General features: G+C 39.1%; 1 protein-coding gene across 2 annotated transcripts in view; it reads right to left on the bottom strand.

Annotated features, from left to right (window-relative positions):
- Positions 1-10,189: 10,189 nt before the first annotated feature.
- LOC119651406 (NADP-dependent malic enzyme) overlaps positions 10,190-18,871 on the bottom strand; it is a 74,386-nt gene continuing 65,704 nt past the window's right edge. For both annotated transcript variants that reach the window (XM_038054995.1, XM_038054996.1), the window contains 5 exons: positions 12,300-12,635; positions 11,561-12,158; positions 11,053-11,492; positions 10,866-10,989; positions 10,190-10,808 (listed from right to left, as the gene is read on the bottom strand). In XM_038054995.1, coding sequence (XP_037910923.1) covers positions 10,708-10,808; positions 10,866-10,989; positions 11,053-11,492; positions 11,561-12,158; positions 12,300-12,635 — 1,599 coding nt within the window. In that variant the 3' untranslated portion in view covers positions 10,190-10,707. The remainder of the gene's footprint in view (positions 10,809-10,865; positions 10,990-11,052; positions 11,493-11,560; positions 12,159-12,299; positions 12,636-18,871) is intronic.

Below are 18,871 nucleotides of genomic sequence, written 5' to 3'. Positions count from 1 at the left end.
CGGCCACTCAGCTGGCATTTGTTTTTATTATGCACTCTCCCGCTCATGGTTTACGCCAGAGAGTAACCCGAAGAGAAAAGCGTGTTCATTTGTTTATTTACTTTTAGTGGAGACAAAAACCAAGCGTTCCATTTCACTCGTTCCAGATGCATAGTACATCTCCATAGACAAGTTTTAAGCTCCGCTGTTACCAAGCGTGGCCACATTTTCTGATGGTTTCGGGTAAAGTACAAATTGGGACAAGGGCATACGAATCTTCACGATAAATCACTTGCAATTGGTGAAAAACAAATTTCGAATTACAATTGCCCGTTTTTTAACAGAGTAATAGCTAAGTATGTACGCTACTAAGAAGCAGTAAAATATGGGAAACATATACACATATGAAAGCTATTAAAGAAAACAAAACAAAAAAAATCTACTTTTCTTTATTCTTACGGAAACTTTGTGTTTTAAATGTTTAAGATAATATGGTCTTAACTCGGTAGATTTAAAATTTTTGATTTAGTTTTAAAAAACACAAATCGGCAGTAATATTTGCGCCTGTTCCAAGGACGTTGCAAACGTGATATCTAATCGGTGTGCAACCTAGCGTTCTTCATTTTTCTTTGGAACAATAAAACATTTTAGAATTTATTGTATACATATATAGTTCAAAACAGCAGTTTAGCTAAAAACCAATAAAATGTTAAAAATTTATTAAAAAATTTTATGTTTTAAGGGGTTAGTCCATTGTTAAAACACGTAAGATTTTTTTTAACGACATATTTACTTTATTGAATTTTTCCAAGTGGGAACTAACAATAAGTTTTCAAATCTTAGAGCTAAAATTTAGATGTATTCCTCACCAGTGCTATAGAATACATTATTCTCAGAGTAAGATTACAGATTAGTCTACATACAGAAAGTTTTGTTTGTCTTTATTTAAATTCTACAATGTTCATGTTTTCAATCGACTGTCACTAGGCTGTTGTACCAGTCTCCTGGTTAGGGGATTAGGATGGGAAGCTATTTTTGTACTTTGTCACCTCAAATGAGATGTCCTCTCTCTGACTGAAGATCCCTGAGGACGTTTTCGTTTTTCATATACCGAGGTGCACCGGTGATCATCCGCAGTATCCTGGACTGGGCTCTCCACAGCAACTCGATGTTAGATGTGCACCCTGAGCCCGACAACTGAATTCCGCAAGTCCATGTTGGCATTATGGCGTCTTTGTAGAGTAGGCGTTTGCAGTCGAGTGTCAGCATAGAGTTTTTGTTTAGAAGACAATATGTACATATTTTTTGTTCTCAGCTTCATTTACATTGCCTTCGTGTCAATATATTTTCTCTACGTTAGCCGTCTATCCACAAACCGAGATCCTTACATCATTCTGTTGAGGGATCGTTACGCCTTTGATTAAGACCTTAGCGCAGTTTTGCCGGTTCAAGGTGACATGACAGCACTTTGTTTCGGTTACGCGACTTTTCCATTTTGTAAATGAGTTTGTTGTAAGTTTTTGATGCTTTTGATTTGGTATTGATACTTAAAATAGCAGTATCATTTGCAAAAATCAAAGTTTTCAGATTGGGATCAATCAGTACATCCGAGGTATAGATGAGGTAGAGTGTTGGCTCAAGGGATATTGTACTCACGAGACCTGACGCTTTTGTATTTCACTCTGAACTTGCACTCCACGGGGAAAAAAATCCAAAATTCCATGAAACTGGACGGGTAGCAGCTTCTTTATCTTAAAAATAAGCTTGCACCGTATCCAAAAATAGCGCTGAGAAATAATATTTATTTTCCAGTGCACTCCTCATCTCAGATAGGCCTATGTAAACTTGTTCGACTGTACCATCTCGAAAGCCAAACCGGTGCTGAAGAACTACTTTGCTTTCCAGATGTAGTGATATTTTTGAAAGTAGTAATTTTTCGAAAACCTCTAAGAGGATGGGTAGTGGACTTATAGACCTGTATGATGCGGCATGCGTTTGGTTTTAGGAGTCATCGTAACTTCTGAAACTTTCCAAGTCTTGGGGAAATAGGCGAGACATAGAATTGCATTGAATATGTGAGTCACGGAAATGATTGCGATACGTGGAAGTTCCTTCAACATTTTTCCCGTGATTAGATCATATCCTGGGGTCTTCCTTTAGGTTCACTTTTTCTCTAAAGACTTGAGCAACTTGTTTGGCTCTAAATGAGAAGCTCCCCTTCGGTGTGAGCATGGTATTTTTAGAAGCCTCGACTCTATCTTCGGCAAGTAAGGGAGAAATACCTTTTGCAGGTGTTTTGCGTATGTCGCCCCTTTTTAAGGTTTTGTGTAAACACAAAACCTTATTAAAATCGGTTTACTGTCTGTCTGGCTGTCCGTCACACGTATTTTTCTCGGAGACGGTTATAGCAATTGGCACCAAATTTGGTAGAAAGGTGGGAACTGTGAACGCTCACACATATAGTGAGTTACATCCGATTACGTCGAATTTAAGGGGGTCCCCATACATGCAAAAGGGAGGTGTAAATTTTTTTTTCATCAAATATAGTCATGTGGAGTATCAAATTAAAGGTCTCGGTTAGTGCTTATGAAAGTTAATATTACTTGAAAGTGGAAATTTTCACATAATATATGCATATTTTACGTGTTACATATTAATGAGACAAATGTACCCTCAAATCTCTTTATAAAGGAAATACACAAAACCTTTCATACCTGAAGCGCTGAGCTTCCGGTTTCCCGACTTGTTTCTTTAATAATAATAATAATCGTTAGCGCAACAATCCAATTGCATCAGGGCCTTGAAGTGTGTTGGAACACTTCTTCAAGACCGTAACGGATTACAGAATCCTGTAGGAGGCAATGTGGTTAGCATTGTGCTCGCCTAAGATTATTACCATGATTCGATTCAGGTACTCATTCACAGCTGAGTTGACTGGTACCCAATGCCAGTGAGATTTGAACCGTGACCTTCCGTACGGCAACCTTGTGCTCTAACCACTCAGCTATCCAGCCAAAGAAAATGAAAACAGCTATCGATTTGAAATTTAAAAAGATCTTTTATTACACTTTTAAATTAACAATTTCACTTGTAAAAAATAAAAATAAAATACAAAATGGTGGCTGTCCCTGCTCAATGCTTCAACAGTTTTCAATGAAAAAAAATAGGGAGATGTAAAATCTTGGCGAAACTTTCCATATATAAGCATAATATTTTTAATAAAATCCCTTGTTTCAGGTTATAATTTATTGCACATTTTTAAATAAATAATTAATGTTGTCATTTCGACAACCCATTTTCAATTATTTTCATCGGAAACTGCGGTATTTTATTTGACACAAGTGAAATTGTTAAAATGAAAATGGTCGATGGCTTTTGTCGTTTTTTTTATGATAGGTCGCAGAAAAAAGTTGTCTTGCGTGTTTTAACAGTGGATTAACCACTTAAATATGTTTGAAGTAGTAAAAATTGGGAATTTTATGCCTTAAAAACTATTTTTTTAATAATATGTTTTAGTTTTTAGGTTCAAAAATAAGGTTTGTGGAGAACTCTAGCAAGATCAGCAACCGATTTTTGGGTTAATATTCTGAAAAAAAATGCGCCTCAAGTTTCAATAACGAAAAATCCGTAATTGTATGAACTTATCGCTATTCAGAGACACCAATCCCATACAATAATCCTTTAGCTTCGTCGTAATATCGGTATATACCTTTGTAATAATTCGTATATAATGTCAATCGTCCAAAACGAATCAGAATGTAAGAACTTATGAAAAGATCGGTTCTTTTCACCAGTAGAATCACGGATAGTTCGAAACCTATCATTTTCAAATTATTTCGAATTTCGATCTGAAATTTTCGGATTAATTCAATTTTTCAATTTTTTCACAGTTACAGGTATTTTCCGCTACCATACTTTTCCGACTATATATAAACTAATCATAGTAACAACAGCTTGAGATGATGGTCGTAAGGGCAGTTATGCCTAGGTGGTTTGAAGTGATTTGATGCCGTTTAGGCCTAACCCCACGCTTTTCTTTAGACACGGATTATCAAAGCACCGATGTGACGAGCAACAACGGTTTCAGTAATAAGCGCAACTCCCAGTTTGAGGACGTAACCATGAAGCTTCCACTAGGGGTCAAACGCAAATAACTATGCCAACATCGCATGGCCCCAGCAAATCGCCAAAGACGCGATGTACTCGGAGGACTATCCCCGTTCCTATTGATACCAGAGAACCTATGATGAGGCTTCGTGGCCGTTGCCGCTTTAGATGAGTCGCCGTGCAGACTCGGGTCCGATCGCCCGAGGCTTTGAAGTATTTACATTTCCCAGTGCCAACACGTGGAGGTTCTCCTCGCTACTCGTTTTCGATTCGGACGATAAGGTAAAATATAGGGAAGGGGCAAGCTAGTTACTCTGAAGATGGATATGCTGATAATAGAATAGATATAGATCCAGAGAAGCTGACTGTTGAATAAGCAAAATGGTGCGATTGCTTTTGTCTGAACTGTGAAAACGTTGGACTTCAGCTCTATTTGGGTGGACGCGAAAATACCGGGATTGAAGATTGGCTGCTGGCCGCGATACGTTTATTACCCGGTGGAATGGAGCCATTCTGCATATTGGCAAAAAATGCAAATACTAATACACTGGAAGTAGAATACTAAATGACTTTGTTTTCAGTAACTAACTGACAATTAGCCCTGTGAGTTCTGGTTTTAGAATACACTCAAAGTATTCCTTATTTTTTTCATTTAATTAATTTTGTAAAAGACGACTAAAGAGGCTATAAATTTATAGGATAGCAAGCTGAAATTTCAACAATTTTTTTCAGCGAAATGTCAACAATATATTGAATACGATTGATACGATTTAGGAGTTATCTTCTGGTTTTACGTAACAAAAGAGCTGCTGACATTGGCTTCAAAAAGGACTTTCACCGGATGGTGGCTTGCCTTCGTCTGGGTGTCGCTACTAGCCCTCCTGCATTCTGTCTTGAGTGGGTCAATTGAAGGGATATTTTCGTGCATGCTGCCATCACAGAAACAATAGTTAAAATAAACCTGGAACGAATCAAGGAACATTTCGAAAGCTTGATGGATAGAGAGCAGACTATTTTCCATTCTAAATCCTTCTCAGCCAACCACATTAATACCCTCCGGAATATTGTGGAGCATTGCGCGGTGTTTAAATCACCGTTCGGTCTACTCTCTATAGATTGCAGGAAATTTTACACTTTGAGTAGATGAATGCGTTTACGCAACGAATGTTGGACTTCTGCAACGGTACGTCGTCGGACTACTAAATAAACACCTTCCGCCCGTCAGCAAAGAACAATTTGAAACCGTTCGCCACAAATATAAAACTACTATTCTGTTCTCCATTTTTTTCACCAACGGGAGGGGAGAAGAGGAAGCGAGTTGTTAATTCAAGGAACCCCCTTAAGGTGCCTTAACCCGTTGAGCCCAATTTTCGTCGCATCAAGGAGAATCCGAACGTTAAGTGCAACACGTCTTCACTTGGTAGTGCTCCTCAGCACCTCCCTGACAACGTTGTCTGAAGAGAGTGCTCCTATGTTTGCATAAAGTTGTTGACGAATAGTATACCACCTTCCACAAGCGGAAGGATGTGATATGCCTCGACCACTGTACAGGTAAGGCTGAAAACTTCACGTTGACTCTGAAGTTGAGTAAGGAAATAATCAATACTTGTCAGGTTGGGAAGAAGTATAATTGTCGGCATGTGTTTAGGATGATATACCAGCGGTAGACATGATGACAGTATTTCTTCCTAAAGTTGCAGCCCTAGAGACGGAGAATCTTATGGGCCTCCTAGTTGCTCAAATGATGGTCTCCACTTGCGATTATGGAGAGTCTTCAGAAACAAAGTAGAGGGCAAAGGTAAATTCCTCACGATCGGGGTAGGTGACCGATTCCTGGAGGCAGTTAAACATCAAAATTGTCATATTAACTATAGATTCAACAACATATCTGTGCACGTGCGCAGGGAAAAGCCAAGGAAAAACACTTCGGAGGACACTCGTGTGGAAATTCGAAGATCCCGAAAGGAATCTCGGAGGCCAAAGAGGCTGAAAGGAAGGGATCAAGTAGGGAAGTAGACGTTCACCATGCAAAAGCTGCATCTGCAGTAATTGCAAGTTTCAACGGAAACATTGGAATAGTGCTGGCTCAGGAGCCTTGAGTGCAACCAAGAGCTTGCATCATTCTTAAGCATAATTTAAAATATATATCATATGTCTTCCAGACTTCTTGACCGGAGACTTGTGGTTGTCCAAGTCTAATTGGAAGCCGGAGGGAGAACTCGAGACGCGTCGTTGCCTCGGGCTACTTACCAAGAGACAACATCCGGATTCCATCGGAGCTAGTCCCCCTCAGCTGCGATGTCAACGCCTATCATGAAACCTGGGGAAGTAGCGACATCAATCGATCTTGAATTTGTTTTTAGCAATAAGTTAGAAATATATAACATAGGGAACACTCTATCATTCGTAACCAACACTAGACAAGACACACTAGACATAACTCTGTGGAATACTCTGATGAACGGGCTGGTTAAAAATTGTAGTGTCGGATGAGGCTTCTATGTAGGATCACAGAATAATCAGATTCAACATTGAAGGCAACTCCGAAATAAAAAAAAAGTAAGGAATCCCAGGAGAACGGATATGCAGCGTACCTGAGCAACAATGTGGCTCACCTACAAAGTGGCAATGATATCGGGAGCGAACTGGAATTGGAAATAGTGATAGTAGTCCTCAAAACAATCGTCATTGATGTATATGAGGCCAGTTATCCCGCTAAAAGTTAAATCATCAAAGAATATACCCTGGTGGGTATACAAGATGCTTTGAACCACAAGGGAGTGGGAAACACGTTTTCTTTCTGGATGGGCAGAATGCTAGAGAACTAACATGCACAAATTTTATTGTCATGAAAACTACTCAAGGTTAACTAACAATTAAGGTCTGGATTTAGGTATTTAAAATGAAAATGGACCATAAGTAGTTCAAAAAAACCTACTGAGGAAGAGGACAACTGGTGTTCGAAATACCGTTATATGAGGAATAAAAAACTCACTATTCGGCATTAAAAAAAAATGTCTTTTTTTCATTATAAAATAAGCCGGAAAAACTACACACAACTGACGAAATACTCAAGGCTGTCCACAAGGCGGGGTACTATCACCGCTTATGTAGAGTATGGTAGCGTAAGTTTGATCACCTAGAAGCTATTAAGAAACATGGCATGGGGGTGAAACGAGAAATAGAGGTCAAATATTTGGGAATTACATTAGACCAAAAATTACTCTGAAAGACGCACCCCAAATACTACTTCGGATATACACTGCAATAGTAAAGTGTATTATTACCTATAGAGCCTCAATCACTTAGTCAGCGGGGCAATGACGACATGCCCAACGGCATCCCTTGAGGCCCTTCTGGGATTAATTGGACTAACCTCTGGATTATATTGGGAATACTCACTGGTCACTCTTGACTAAACTATCACCAGGGTAAACTTGGGATATCTAAAGGCATGACTGCAGGTTCTGTGCGGAGTGTAACAAAACCTTCGTACATTTTCTGGGACAGTGTCGCAGTGCACAGTGACTTGTGCAAGGTAGGTCGAGGCACCTGGGAGAATACTTAACACCAGATGCCAAGTAAAGAATATACTTGTATTAACATTTTTGATGGTTATAGGCTTGCTTGACCTACTAAAGTTAATAGGTACACTATACTCAGTAAAAGGGGCACAATAGTTCTTTTAGGATGCAATGCAACTTCCCTTAACAGAGTAATAATCAATATCACTGTGCTTTCCGTGCAACGATCTGCTTTTTAATTCATTTTGTGAAAAAAGTTGCACTCAGTTAGTGTACGCTGCCGTTCTTCACGCAACCATCTACGTTTCTTAGTAAGGAGGGCAATGGGGGTCACTGTCACGATCACCGCCGGTTCTGAGACACCATCCCCAAAGCTGTTTTTGGGCAAGGCGCTCACGAACTCCTCCTTATCAAAGATGTCAGCTCATACCTCTGGACCGACAAGCAAAACGGCTGTTTTTTCAAGCACAAGACTAAAGCCATCTGATTACCCGTCGCATCATTACCCCAAGTTTACTTTGCGTCTGGCAACAAGTGCTGTAACATCATCCATATAACCGACTAGACGCGATTTTTCTAGCATATTGAGTATTAGCAGACTATCATAGGTAGCGTTCAGAAGTCCGTACTTAGTATGGATCCCTGTGCTACTCTGAAGTAATCTCCATCCTTCTCTGGCCCCGTAGCGTCTCATAGAGAAGGAAGGTATCTCTCAGATAATTCCTCAATACCCGCAAAAGATAATTCGGCATGTGGAATTAATTTTCTAATGTACCTAGCATATCTGCCCATCTTAAGGAATTGAAGGCATCTCTTACATCAAGCGTAACGAGCAGCACTACCTGTCGAGATTGGCGGCTGTGTGCCTCAGCCGGATGAACCGCATCCACGACTTCCATAACATTATCCACCGTGGGGTCTCCTTGCTCTAAAGTCGAACTCCCTTGGGGATAAGTCAGCGGGAGCAGGTTTCGCTTCAGTGAATCTACTCCTGATGAGCTCTTTCATAGTGAAAAGCGGGCAGTCAACCGTTATCCCGTCCGGGTTGTTTAGGAAATAATCCCCGTACAATACAGTTCACCTGTTAGTATGCATGAATCCCCACTTAGCTCGTCGACTAGGTCCTGCTAATAGTGGAGCCTATGGCACTCATTCCGCAGGTCGGCTATTTACAATGTATGTCACGACTGGGTTCATTACTACGTACCCTCGGAGATAGAACTTTTAACTCCGTTCCCTAGGACCTGATCTACGCTCAGCTGGTTCCGAAACTCCCGGACGGATCACGCCTGTTCGGGGCACCGTTTTAATGCCCACTATCCGACTACGGTGCCGAATGATGTTGTGGGCGGAAAAGCAGACGGAAGCAGGTATTATGAGGGAACAGGGTTTGGAGTACGCAATGAGGGTAGCGAGCGTATAATCGACTCTATCGACACTCGCGACCTTATACTTATCAATACACGGTTTATCAAACGATCGTCTTATCTTCCTACATTTTATAGTGTACATTAACTTGCTGGTCGTGATGCAGTAGGCGAATGTTTTGAGGCTTAGTAGGACGATCAGACCCGAGTCCGTATGGGTCTCATCTAAAATGGCTCTTACCACAAACCCTAACCACAGGTTATCTGCTGCTATGCTGCAGGAGAATTCGTAAGGGATGTGTTCTTGGTCCAGTGATTCACGGTTGACCCCTTTGTGAGAGTTTCATGGTGACTGTGGTTGTACCCATATCGCAACCAAAACTCCCTGTGGGCTCAAGCGTGGAATTGTGCTACACAACTCGGGCGCTGTACCCCTTAGTTGCAGTAAAGGTTTTAGGTAGATCTCGAATCAACTAGTGTGAACGCTGAACCTGTACTGCTAGTCACAGCGGTCTCCAAATCAATCCGCGTCCGAAAAGGGTCGTGGGGTTAAGCCAACGGTTATGCTCTCGTAGTCACAAAGACTGGAACTGCTTTCATTAACCGAGATACTTGATTTTGGGACGATGAAGTTGAAATAAAGGTCATAACTTTCTCCTCGATACTCAATTGGCAAATTTACAAGAACCTCAAAACAACGATCGCCGTTACTAGAGCAGAGTTCCTAACTCCTCCTTTCTTCCACGAACCTCGAGCACTGGAAGAATACGTGCTCTGGGTTCTCCAGGACCCCATTGCAGTTTGCACAATCTCATCCAATCTGTCCAATTTAAACCTACGTATTTACGGTATTCTCCGTGGCCAATGACAAACTGGTTGAGATTATAATTGATCTCCTCATGATTTTCCTCAAGTTGCTTCCTGATGGAAGGAATTAACCCATAAGTTCAACAACCCTTTTCTGAATGGTCCCATCGCTGTTGTCATTTGCCTATGGATCTCTCCTTTTTGGTTCGTTCTCGTTACAATGTTTATCTTCTCTGCTAGGATATCAATCGGCATCAGTCCCGAGATGACGAACGGCAAATTATCATCTGAGACACGGTGTTTTGTTGTTTGTTATGCAATTGCTGGCTAATTCTGATTCATGTGGATTGGAAAATGTTTTGGGTGCTGGCTGGCTCCATCGCATCAAAGAAACGAAACAATTTCTATTTTTCATTGACATGTTTAATCATTCTCCTGAAGTCTAAATATTTATCAAAAGGCTCCAAAATCAAATAAAAAATTAATGTTTTAAAAATATTTTTACAAACTGTTACTTAAGCACCTGTAAATCCGAATCGGATAATATGTGGACACAACAATACATTATAGGATTATAAATTGTGGAATTCCGATATTAGTCAGTTTCAGCATATTTAATTAATGAATTTCCCAGTTAGCAACGATATTACATAACCATTCTAGCTTAACATGTGAGTTTCTTTCGCTATGAGGCTTCAACAAATTGGAACACTTAAATAATTTACCGATGTAATAACATATTTGAACAAATTATATATATGAAGTTAAAGCTAGCTCGGGTTTCAGAGGCTCAATGTTCATTTAACAACTCATCCTATAACATAAAATAACTACACCCAGCCAAACAACAAGAAAAATAAAAAAAAATTATACAAAAATATCATTTAAAAAATTGTAAAAATATCAACGAAAGATTCTTGTTACTACCAAGTAGGTAGAGACGCTGAAGGATAGTTCAGGTTATACACCTGTGATTTAACAAATGCTTCAAGATCATCTGGTTTCGGATGAACGGTTGCCAAATCTGTGTCGAAAATAAAAACTTTATTCTCAGATTTATAGTGAATATTTGATAACTTACTATTTTTCCATGCATATTCAACAATGGCAATGGCAATCTCAATGGAACAGTTTCGAATAGTTGTCAATGGTGGGTACAAGCTGCCTTTCTCCAAGTCTTCTTCGGAGCAGAGTTTTGCGAGGCGCTGAAATTAAGACGAATATAAATTATATAAATTCGAAATATTCAAATTGGCTGCATATCTAACCTCCGCTGAGAATAGGAACACTTCCTCCGGAATGGTTAGCATACCAGCTGCCAATACTCCGAGTGCAACTCCAGGGAAAATATATGAGTTATTGCCTTGACCTGGGTGTAATGTTTTCCCATTTATTGTTACTGGATCGAACGGTGAACCCGAAGCAAATACTGCCTTTCCGTTCGTATGTGTGTAAGCTTCTTGGGCGGTACATTCTGCTTTGCTTGTTGGATTCGATAGAGCGAAAATTACAGGTCGTTCATTTATCTCTGCCATTTTCTTCAGAATGTCTTTTGTAAACACGCCAGCTACAGCTGCGGCTCCAACCAAAATTGAAGGCTTAATAGTGTTCACAGCTTCTTCAAGGGTATTTACAGGGGCATGTTCATGTGCAAATGGTAGTTTCTGATCGTTCAAACCACCGGCTGGACGGTTTTTAACAATAAGACCTGCATAAAAACATGTTTTAAGAACCCGATTCAAACACTCGTTTAAAGAACTAGGGACTTTTACATACCTTTACTGTCCACCAACCAAATATTCTTTTTGGCTTCTTCTCGGCTCAGTCCTTCCTGCTCCATAGCCATTACACAAAGGTTGGCAATGCCCAGAGCTGCTGATCCTGCTCCTTGGAACAAAATTTTGTTATCCTTGAGCTTAGTTTTCGTAATTCGAAGTGATGCCAAAATTCCTGCCAACGCCACCGATGCCGTTCCCTGAATATCGTCATTAAACGTGCAGTAATCATTTCTATATTTGTCTAAAAGACGGAAAGCATTGGCGTTTCCAAAATCTTCAAATTGTATTAAACAATTTCGGCCGAAGCGACGCACAGCTGCTTTCATGAATTCATCAATGAATTCGTCATATTCTTGACCACGAACTCGTTTTTGCCTCAACCCAATGTATAATGGGTCATTCAAAATAGACTCTGTATTGGTTCCGACGTCCAAAGTAATGGGCAGACATTGATAAGGTTTGATTCCGGCAAGGGCGGAATACAGGGCCATCTTTCCAACTGGAATGCCCATGCCATTTGCACCTAAATCGCCCAACCCTAAAATACGCTCCCCATCGGTTACCACAATAGCGCGAATGTCCGTTTCAGGCCAATTCTGGAAACACATATTTCACCATTATCTAATTCATTCAAGTAATAGCAGAAATTCCAAAATGAAATGTAAAACTAAGAAACTACATCAGAAATTAATATTTTTTATATTTGTGAGCTAATCGTATTGCCGTGGAATGCTTACCTTAAGTACATCGTAGACATGTCCTTTATCCTTGATGGTGATGTAAAGTCCTTTTGGATGCTCAAAAATTAAACTGTAGTTTTGACATGCCAATCCCACGGTCGGAGTATAAACAATTGGCATCAAATTCACGATGTCAGCCGCCAAGACTTTATAGAAGAGGCGTTCATTCCGTTCGGCTAATCCATTCAAATACATGTACTTGTCTAAATCACGTTCTAATCGCCTAAGCAACAACAAACAGTGATCAACTTGCTCGGCATCAGTTTTCACAACAGCTGGAAGCAGACCGTGAATACCCAAACGTTGTCGTTCCTCCTTGGTAAAAGCGAGACCCTACAACCAAAGGAAATAATATTTATAAATATAGTAACTGACTCTAGCATTCTGAGAAATGGTGACTTAGGGTGCAACAAATTCGCGCAAAACACAATTTTGACCTACTAAAGGTTTGCTGATAATAACAGGATTTTCACTAAACTTTCCAATGTGACCAGCATCTAATATGAACTTAAGGGAGGTTTTCAGTAAATTTTTAAAATATTGTAATATACCATTATTAATTTTATTTGAAAAGATATCGTAACGGGGATTGCTTTAAAGCCAAGATGGCTTACAGATGCAGCATTGAAATTTTTTTTTAGGAAGAGGGTAAATCAAAATTTGCATACATTAGAATACGAAACCAAATTTGTAGTAATAATTCAGTTCGGGCGAATGTGAGAAATTATAAGATCGGTGAACAATCGATAGCAAGAACTTATGTTAGAACAACAAATCATTTTTAAGGTTTTGTGTTTACATCGGTTTACTGTCTGTCTGCCCGTCACACGCATTTTTCTCGGAGACGGTTATAGCGATTGGCACCAAATTTGGTAGAAAGGTGGGAACTGTGAACGCTCACGCATATAGTGAGTTACATGCTTTTACCTCGAATTTAAGGGGACCCCCATACATGCAAAAGGGGGGTGTACATTTTTTTTCATCAAATATAGTCATGTGGGGTATCAAATGAAAGGTCTCGATTAGTACTTTTCGAAGCCGGTCTTAGTTTTGACATTTGTTGAAACGGTGGAGACTGCGGGGAGTTGAAAGTGGTCATTTTTTTAACGAACCCATTCTCAGAAACTGCCAATCAGGGGGCTGCCACTATATGGTGCCTAGGCTCCGAAATACCCTCCATACCGATACCTGTTAAAATGAAGTTAATAATAGTACATTACTAGAATTTTTAGTAACTGACGGGAAACCCCCCCCCCCCCCCCCCCCCCCCTGGCCCCATAAGTTCACTCTAGAATCACAAAATGTAGGCTACAGCATAGAGCAGCATATAACCAAGAGCTTCCATTATTCTTAAATGAAATTTAAAATATATATGTTCCTCAGAGTTCCTGAGTGGTGACCTTGGTGCTGTGTAAGTCCCACTAAAAATCGAGGGGAGATTTCGAGAGGCACACGTAGCATCAGGATATTTCCCAGGAGATAGCACCCGAATCCACCGGAATTAGTTACTGGAAGTTTTAGGAGATGAAAGCGCTACCACTTTTCATCGGCTGCGATGTCAACGCCCATCTTGAGATCTGGGGAAGCAGCGACATTAATCGAGGAGGTGAGTACCTTGTTGAATGTACCTTTGGCAATAAGCCAGAAATATACAGTGTCCCGTTCACTATGGTAAAAATTTAAGGGTGGATAGCACCACTCGTTTGAGAATTGTTCCATGGAATGTCCACTCTATATTTTACCGTTACAAAGTTGTAGTGTTTTTCGTAAATAGTGTCAAAAATGTCCACCTGCCCAACAAAATCACAATTTTCCACTGCTCCAATCATTTAATTCCAGAATTAATAACATTTTTGAAAACTACATAAAGATATATTTCCGATTACAAAGGTCAAGTTACTCCGAAAATATAATTGTCCAAACTTTAAAAATATTTCAAAATCGATTTTTTATCTAAATTGCAATATGGTAATGATAAAATGTAATATTGTAATGATACTTTATATTTACAAACCAATAAAATTGTCAGAAATTGCCTCATTATGTTAACTTTTGAATGAAGAAAGTAGAAAGAATAGTAAGGAATCCCACGAGAACAGATTGGGACTTCTATACAAGCCGCTTGAGTGAAGACATGGTTCATCTACAGATACAGCAGGAGCAAAATAGAACTGAAAACCGCGGTAGCAGATCTTAATAGATTTGTCCTTGATGCATCAATCACGTCGTCAAGTGATGTATCCTGATTAAATTGAAACCTAACCAGCCACAAGTAACTAAGAAAGTGCGAAAACTTTTCAACCGAGCGAAACGAACCAGAGACTGGACGACAACAAGACTCTGCCTGACACCCCAGAAACAAATAGAAGGGGGGGGAAGAGAGAGGTGCTCCTGATCATAGTAGGAGTACTGGTTACTGCAGGCTAAATCACCTTCGGAAGCTATGGATATCTACAAACGCTATCTGCAGATTTTTTGAGGAAAATGGCAAAAGCTTCACCCATGTCCTGGGACAGTGTCCGGCACTTGTGGAAAGTAGGTTAAGGCACCTGGTAGAATACTTACTACTATACTATACTTAACACTTGCAAGTATAGTATGGATCAAGAGATGGTATAATGAGTATTTTTTGAACGAATACTTAATAAAAATAAACATATATATGATATGGTCAGTCATTCTATATATGAATTATGTTACTAATCAATTGAGACATTTGCTGTCCATTCATCATTTAGGTTTCCATATTAAAATATTCAATCGTAGACCAAAAGTCACCTTCACCGCGTTTTTCACTTGATAAGAATAGATCAATAAAATCAGAGGAAAGTGTAAAATTGCACCTCATTTAATCGAACATGACAGACACTCAACAAGTGTTTATCAGCATTACATAAGATTTTGGAGGACGATCGTAAGTTCAGACTACTGCAACTGCTTTCAATTCTGAAATCAGAGAACCTGCATGCATGGGCTGTGCAGTTTTACTTTGTTCCCATAGAATGTGAATTTTGCCTTCTTTGCAGCTGGATCGAGAACTAATCGTTTAGAGCACGACGAGTCCCCATGCTAAAATAACTTTAGGGGAACAGATTTTTATAATTCAAGTTCACTTCAAGGTGATATTTTTTTTGTGATTCTAAAATGGAGTGAAAATTCTCATATGTGCTACAGTGTAAACCTATTGCAACTTTTCTAACAATAAGAATCTTTGAAAGTGCTCGTTAGTAATAACAATTTTTTTCTGACATATTTTACATTGGTATGGTGTCTATTAATTTTGAAGCATCGTCATATTTTTGCTCAGAAGCAATTCGAGGCCAACATTAAAAAATACACCTCTGATTTAATGCTTTACATAACTAGATTAGGAGGGAAAACTTCACTCATTTCTAAAGTATTATTTGTTTGAGTTTGATGAAATTTCAAAAACAATAGCAAAAAAGAAATATTTCAATTAATCAATCTGATTTTTTTATTCACTACTGCATTTCAATATTAATTGATTGATATGTGTTTATCGATTTCCAAGCCTTCACTTGGTGATAGGAGGCTTTTCCATACAAATGATACCGTTTGATCAACAATATCGTGGAAATGGCTGGACTCGCGTTTTTCGATATCTACATACATGCATGTTAAGACATTCTAAATTCAAATCAAGTTTAATACACGCGAAAGCTTTTGATCTTTGTTATTTATTCTCATATTTATATTTCTGGCGTCCAGTATGCTAGCTGATCTTGGCATCAGTTTGAACCAGTGCAAATTGAATCACTTTAAGCTTAAGGCGATTTCGCCATGATCATAGACTAATGGCAGGGATAAAGTGGCAGTTATTGGGTAAAGATTAAAGTAACACTGTCCAGTACAGTAGGTGAGGTCAATCAATCAGATGACTAAATAAAAGTACGAGTTAAACAAACGTTACTTATAGCTTAGTTGATCTACTATATAACTGATATCTATTATTTTAGGTGATTAAGCGAATTGGTTTAGCATTGAAATAAATTATGAATCCCGTAATGCATGTTCAAGGTATTCCAGGAGATTGTTGCAGATTGTATGTGAAAGTTCCTTTTGTGAGCTATCATTTCGTTTGAATATTAAATGATTTGCACCGACCATCTGTCATTGGATCAGACCTAAAATCTTGTGTGTGTGAAAGTTGGATCTGGATTATCCCAAAGGCTCGGAATATCATCTTGGTTATTGAGGTTTAAAAATCAGAATGAATACTCGTTAGAAAGCCGAGACTATACATAGGATGTGCGTCTCCCGATCTATGGTTTGAATTTTCATCTGCGAAGAAAGGCAAGAAGTGGTGGCTATGGCTGTACAGTGGTGCTCTGCGTATATTTATCTAAAAGTATGTTTTCATCTGACGGATGTAGCGTGTGGTTGTACCGAATGCGATGAATTTGTGCAACCTGTATGTTGCCACCCCACCGCTGCCTGCATTTTTGGCTTGCCGTGGATCTTGAATTGTTTCTCCTTTATATAATCTTTTTCTGAATTAAAATCATCCTTTCCTTTATTTTTCAATAGCGTTTGCTTCATTCGGAAGCGGAGTCGACTGCTGTTGATCGACTTGGTCTCTCTTCTTGATAGTGGGCTTAATTTGGGCAGTGGCGTGAGGCTTTCAAACCACCAAAATTATCTTTGTCGTCGACACACTCAAGCAAAGTAAAGCCGCTGGTCTTGCTGATCTCCTTGCGGAACTTTCCTGTGCAGTCCCTCCAATTTCTGTAGATTTGCGAATTCCCACTCATTTGTAAGTCCTGGTAATCCAAGATCTTTGCCTGTGAATGGAAGAATTAGGTGATCGCCAAAATTCCGGTGAAGGGGACTCGTCCTGTGTACTAACTAGAGGGATATTTGCATGTTTCCTGCTGCGGCAAAGATAATGCAGGAAAGCATTAAATAACACCTTAAGCTTGGTCGACTGAGAGCAGACTTTTTTAAGGATGTGAAAGTCTTCAAGACCTAGACATGTCAGTTCGTGGCATTCTTATCCTTTAAAACCCGTCCCGACTCTCATCTCTGTCCCATGGAACCACCATTACATTACATCACGGGATCAAGCAGCGGCCTCTTCTGCTTTTCGCAGTTTACTCTGCATCGACCTCTGTCACTCAGGTGCATGAAATTTTCTTCATCTCGTGTCTGCATCGTGCCATTGAAATATTCTGGCCTGAGACAACCACAAATAAATAACTTCACCAACGTACGAGCCACATACCCGCGGAAGCGTAGAGCAAGGCGGAAGTTGTTCATTTTTTGGTGGCCGGCCATCACTCGGCCATAGAGAGCAACTGGAACTGCAGTAGATTTTGGATTTTAGGCGTCCGTTGATGCATTGATAGCAAAATACACCAGTTGTGGAACGTTACTTCATTCAGTTTTCCAATCCAATTCTGATTAGGTCGCTTTATTTGTTGGTTGCTCCAAATATTGATTGTACACGCGCCTGAATTTGGTAAAAGGCAACGATTAATCATGTATGCATATCTTTGAGAAAATTATTTCCGAAAATTCCCAGTTTCAATTAACTGGTATTTTAAAAATATATATAATTAAATGAGGGGAAATTCAATGAAAACAATGGCATTTATTTGACCGGAATTGCAAACACATCCTTCGCATTGGAGATTTACGAACACCACATTCTTTTATTGCATTGCGCACAAATGTGTATAATCTCACGACATGAATAACAGTAATTATTTGAAATACTTGTAAATTATTGCAGGTATATGGCTCGATTAGATTTCAATTTCAATCGTTAGCAACAATCATTCAGCGCTTGTTTACCAAAACAATTTGTATTGTATTTCAAAGCTTGAAGATTTTATGGACTCTTTCCAGAAGGGGTTTGTTTACAGAATTGTATAACGCGTGAGTATAATCAGACGAATGATAAACTGCCTGATATTGCATAATGACGAGATTATAACGTATCTACGTAGTGTTTATATGTATAAATATAGATTTATATTATGATACCGACAGTCGTTGTTTCGAACGAAATTCGAGAAAAAAGAATTACCTCGTGGAATATGTGTCAAGTGGTTTAATGTCGAGACAACGGGGACTGATTTGTTGTTGAAATATCAAATAGAAGGTTTCAAAAAATTGCTATCAATTATGAAGCGCATTTTATACCGTTCTATATAGCAAAATGTAGGCATATGTATGTGTCCAAGTACTGATACTCTTACAGATAAATTATTATTTGATGTAATCTGTCAAAAGCGAATTTCCAAATTTCAAATAACGATCGTTTAAATATTCAGAACCCAATATTAAATAGTTCATTTCCACCGATATACAGGCGTAAATTCTAAATGAATTAGGTCAACATGAAAACAGTGAAAACTTCCGATTGTTGTCGAACGCTTCATCTTATTTGAGGATTTTTTCTCGAGGTACAATTTGCATAGTTTTTTCACGTTACACAACTGTCTGGTTCGTATTGTGTTCTTGTGGGGCCTAGTAGGAAAAAAGAGTAGGTCTGTTTATTGAACAATATTTTAGACTTAAAATAAGATGAAACTGATTATTGCTTT

Source organism: Hermetia illucens, chromosome 3, assembly GCF_905115235.1.
Source record: "Hermetia illucens chromosome 3, iHerIll2.2.curated.20191125, whole genome shotgun sequence".
NCBI classification, from domain to species: Eukaryota; Metazoa; Arthropoda; class Insecta; order Diptera; family Stratiomyidae; genus Hermetia; species Hermetia illucens.
The sequence above is the reverse complement of the archived record's forward strand: the minus strand, read 5'-3'. Positions and strand labels throughout refer to the sequence as shown.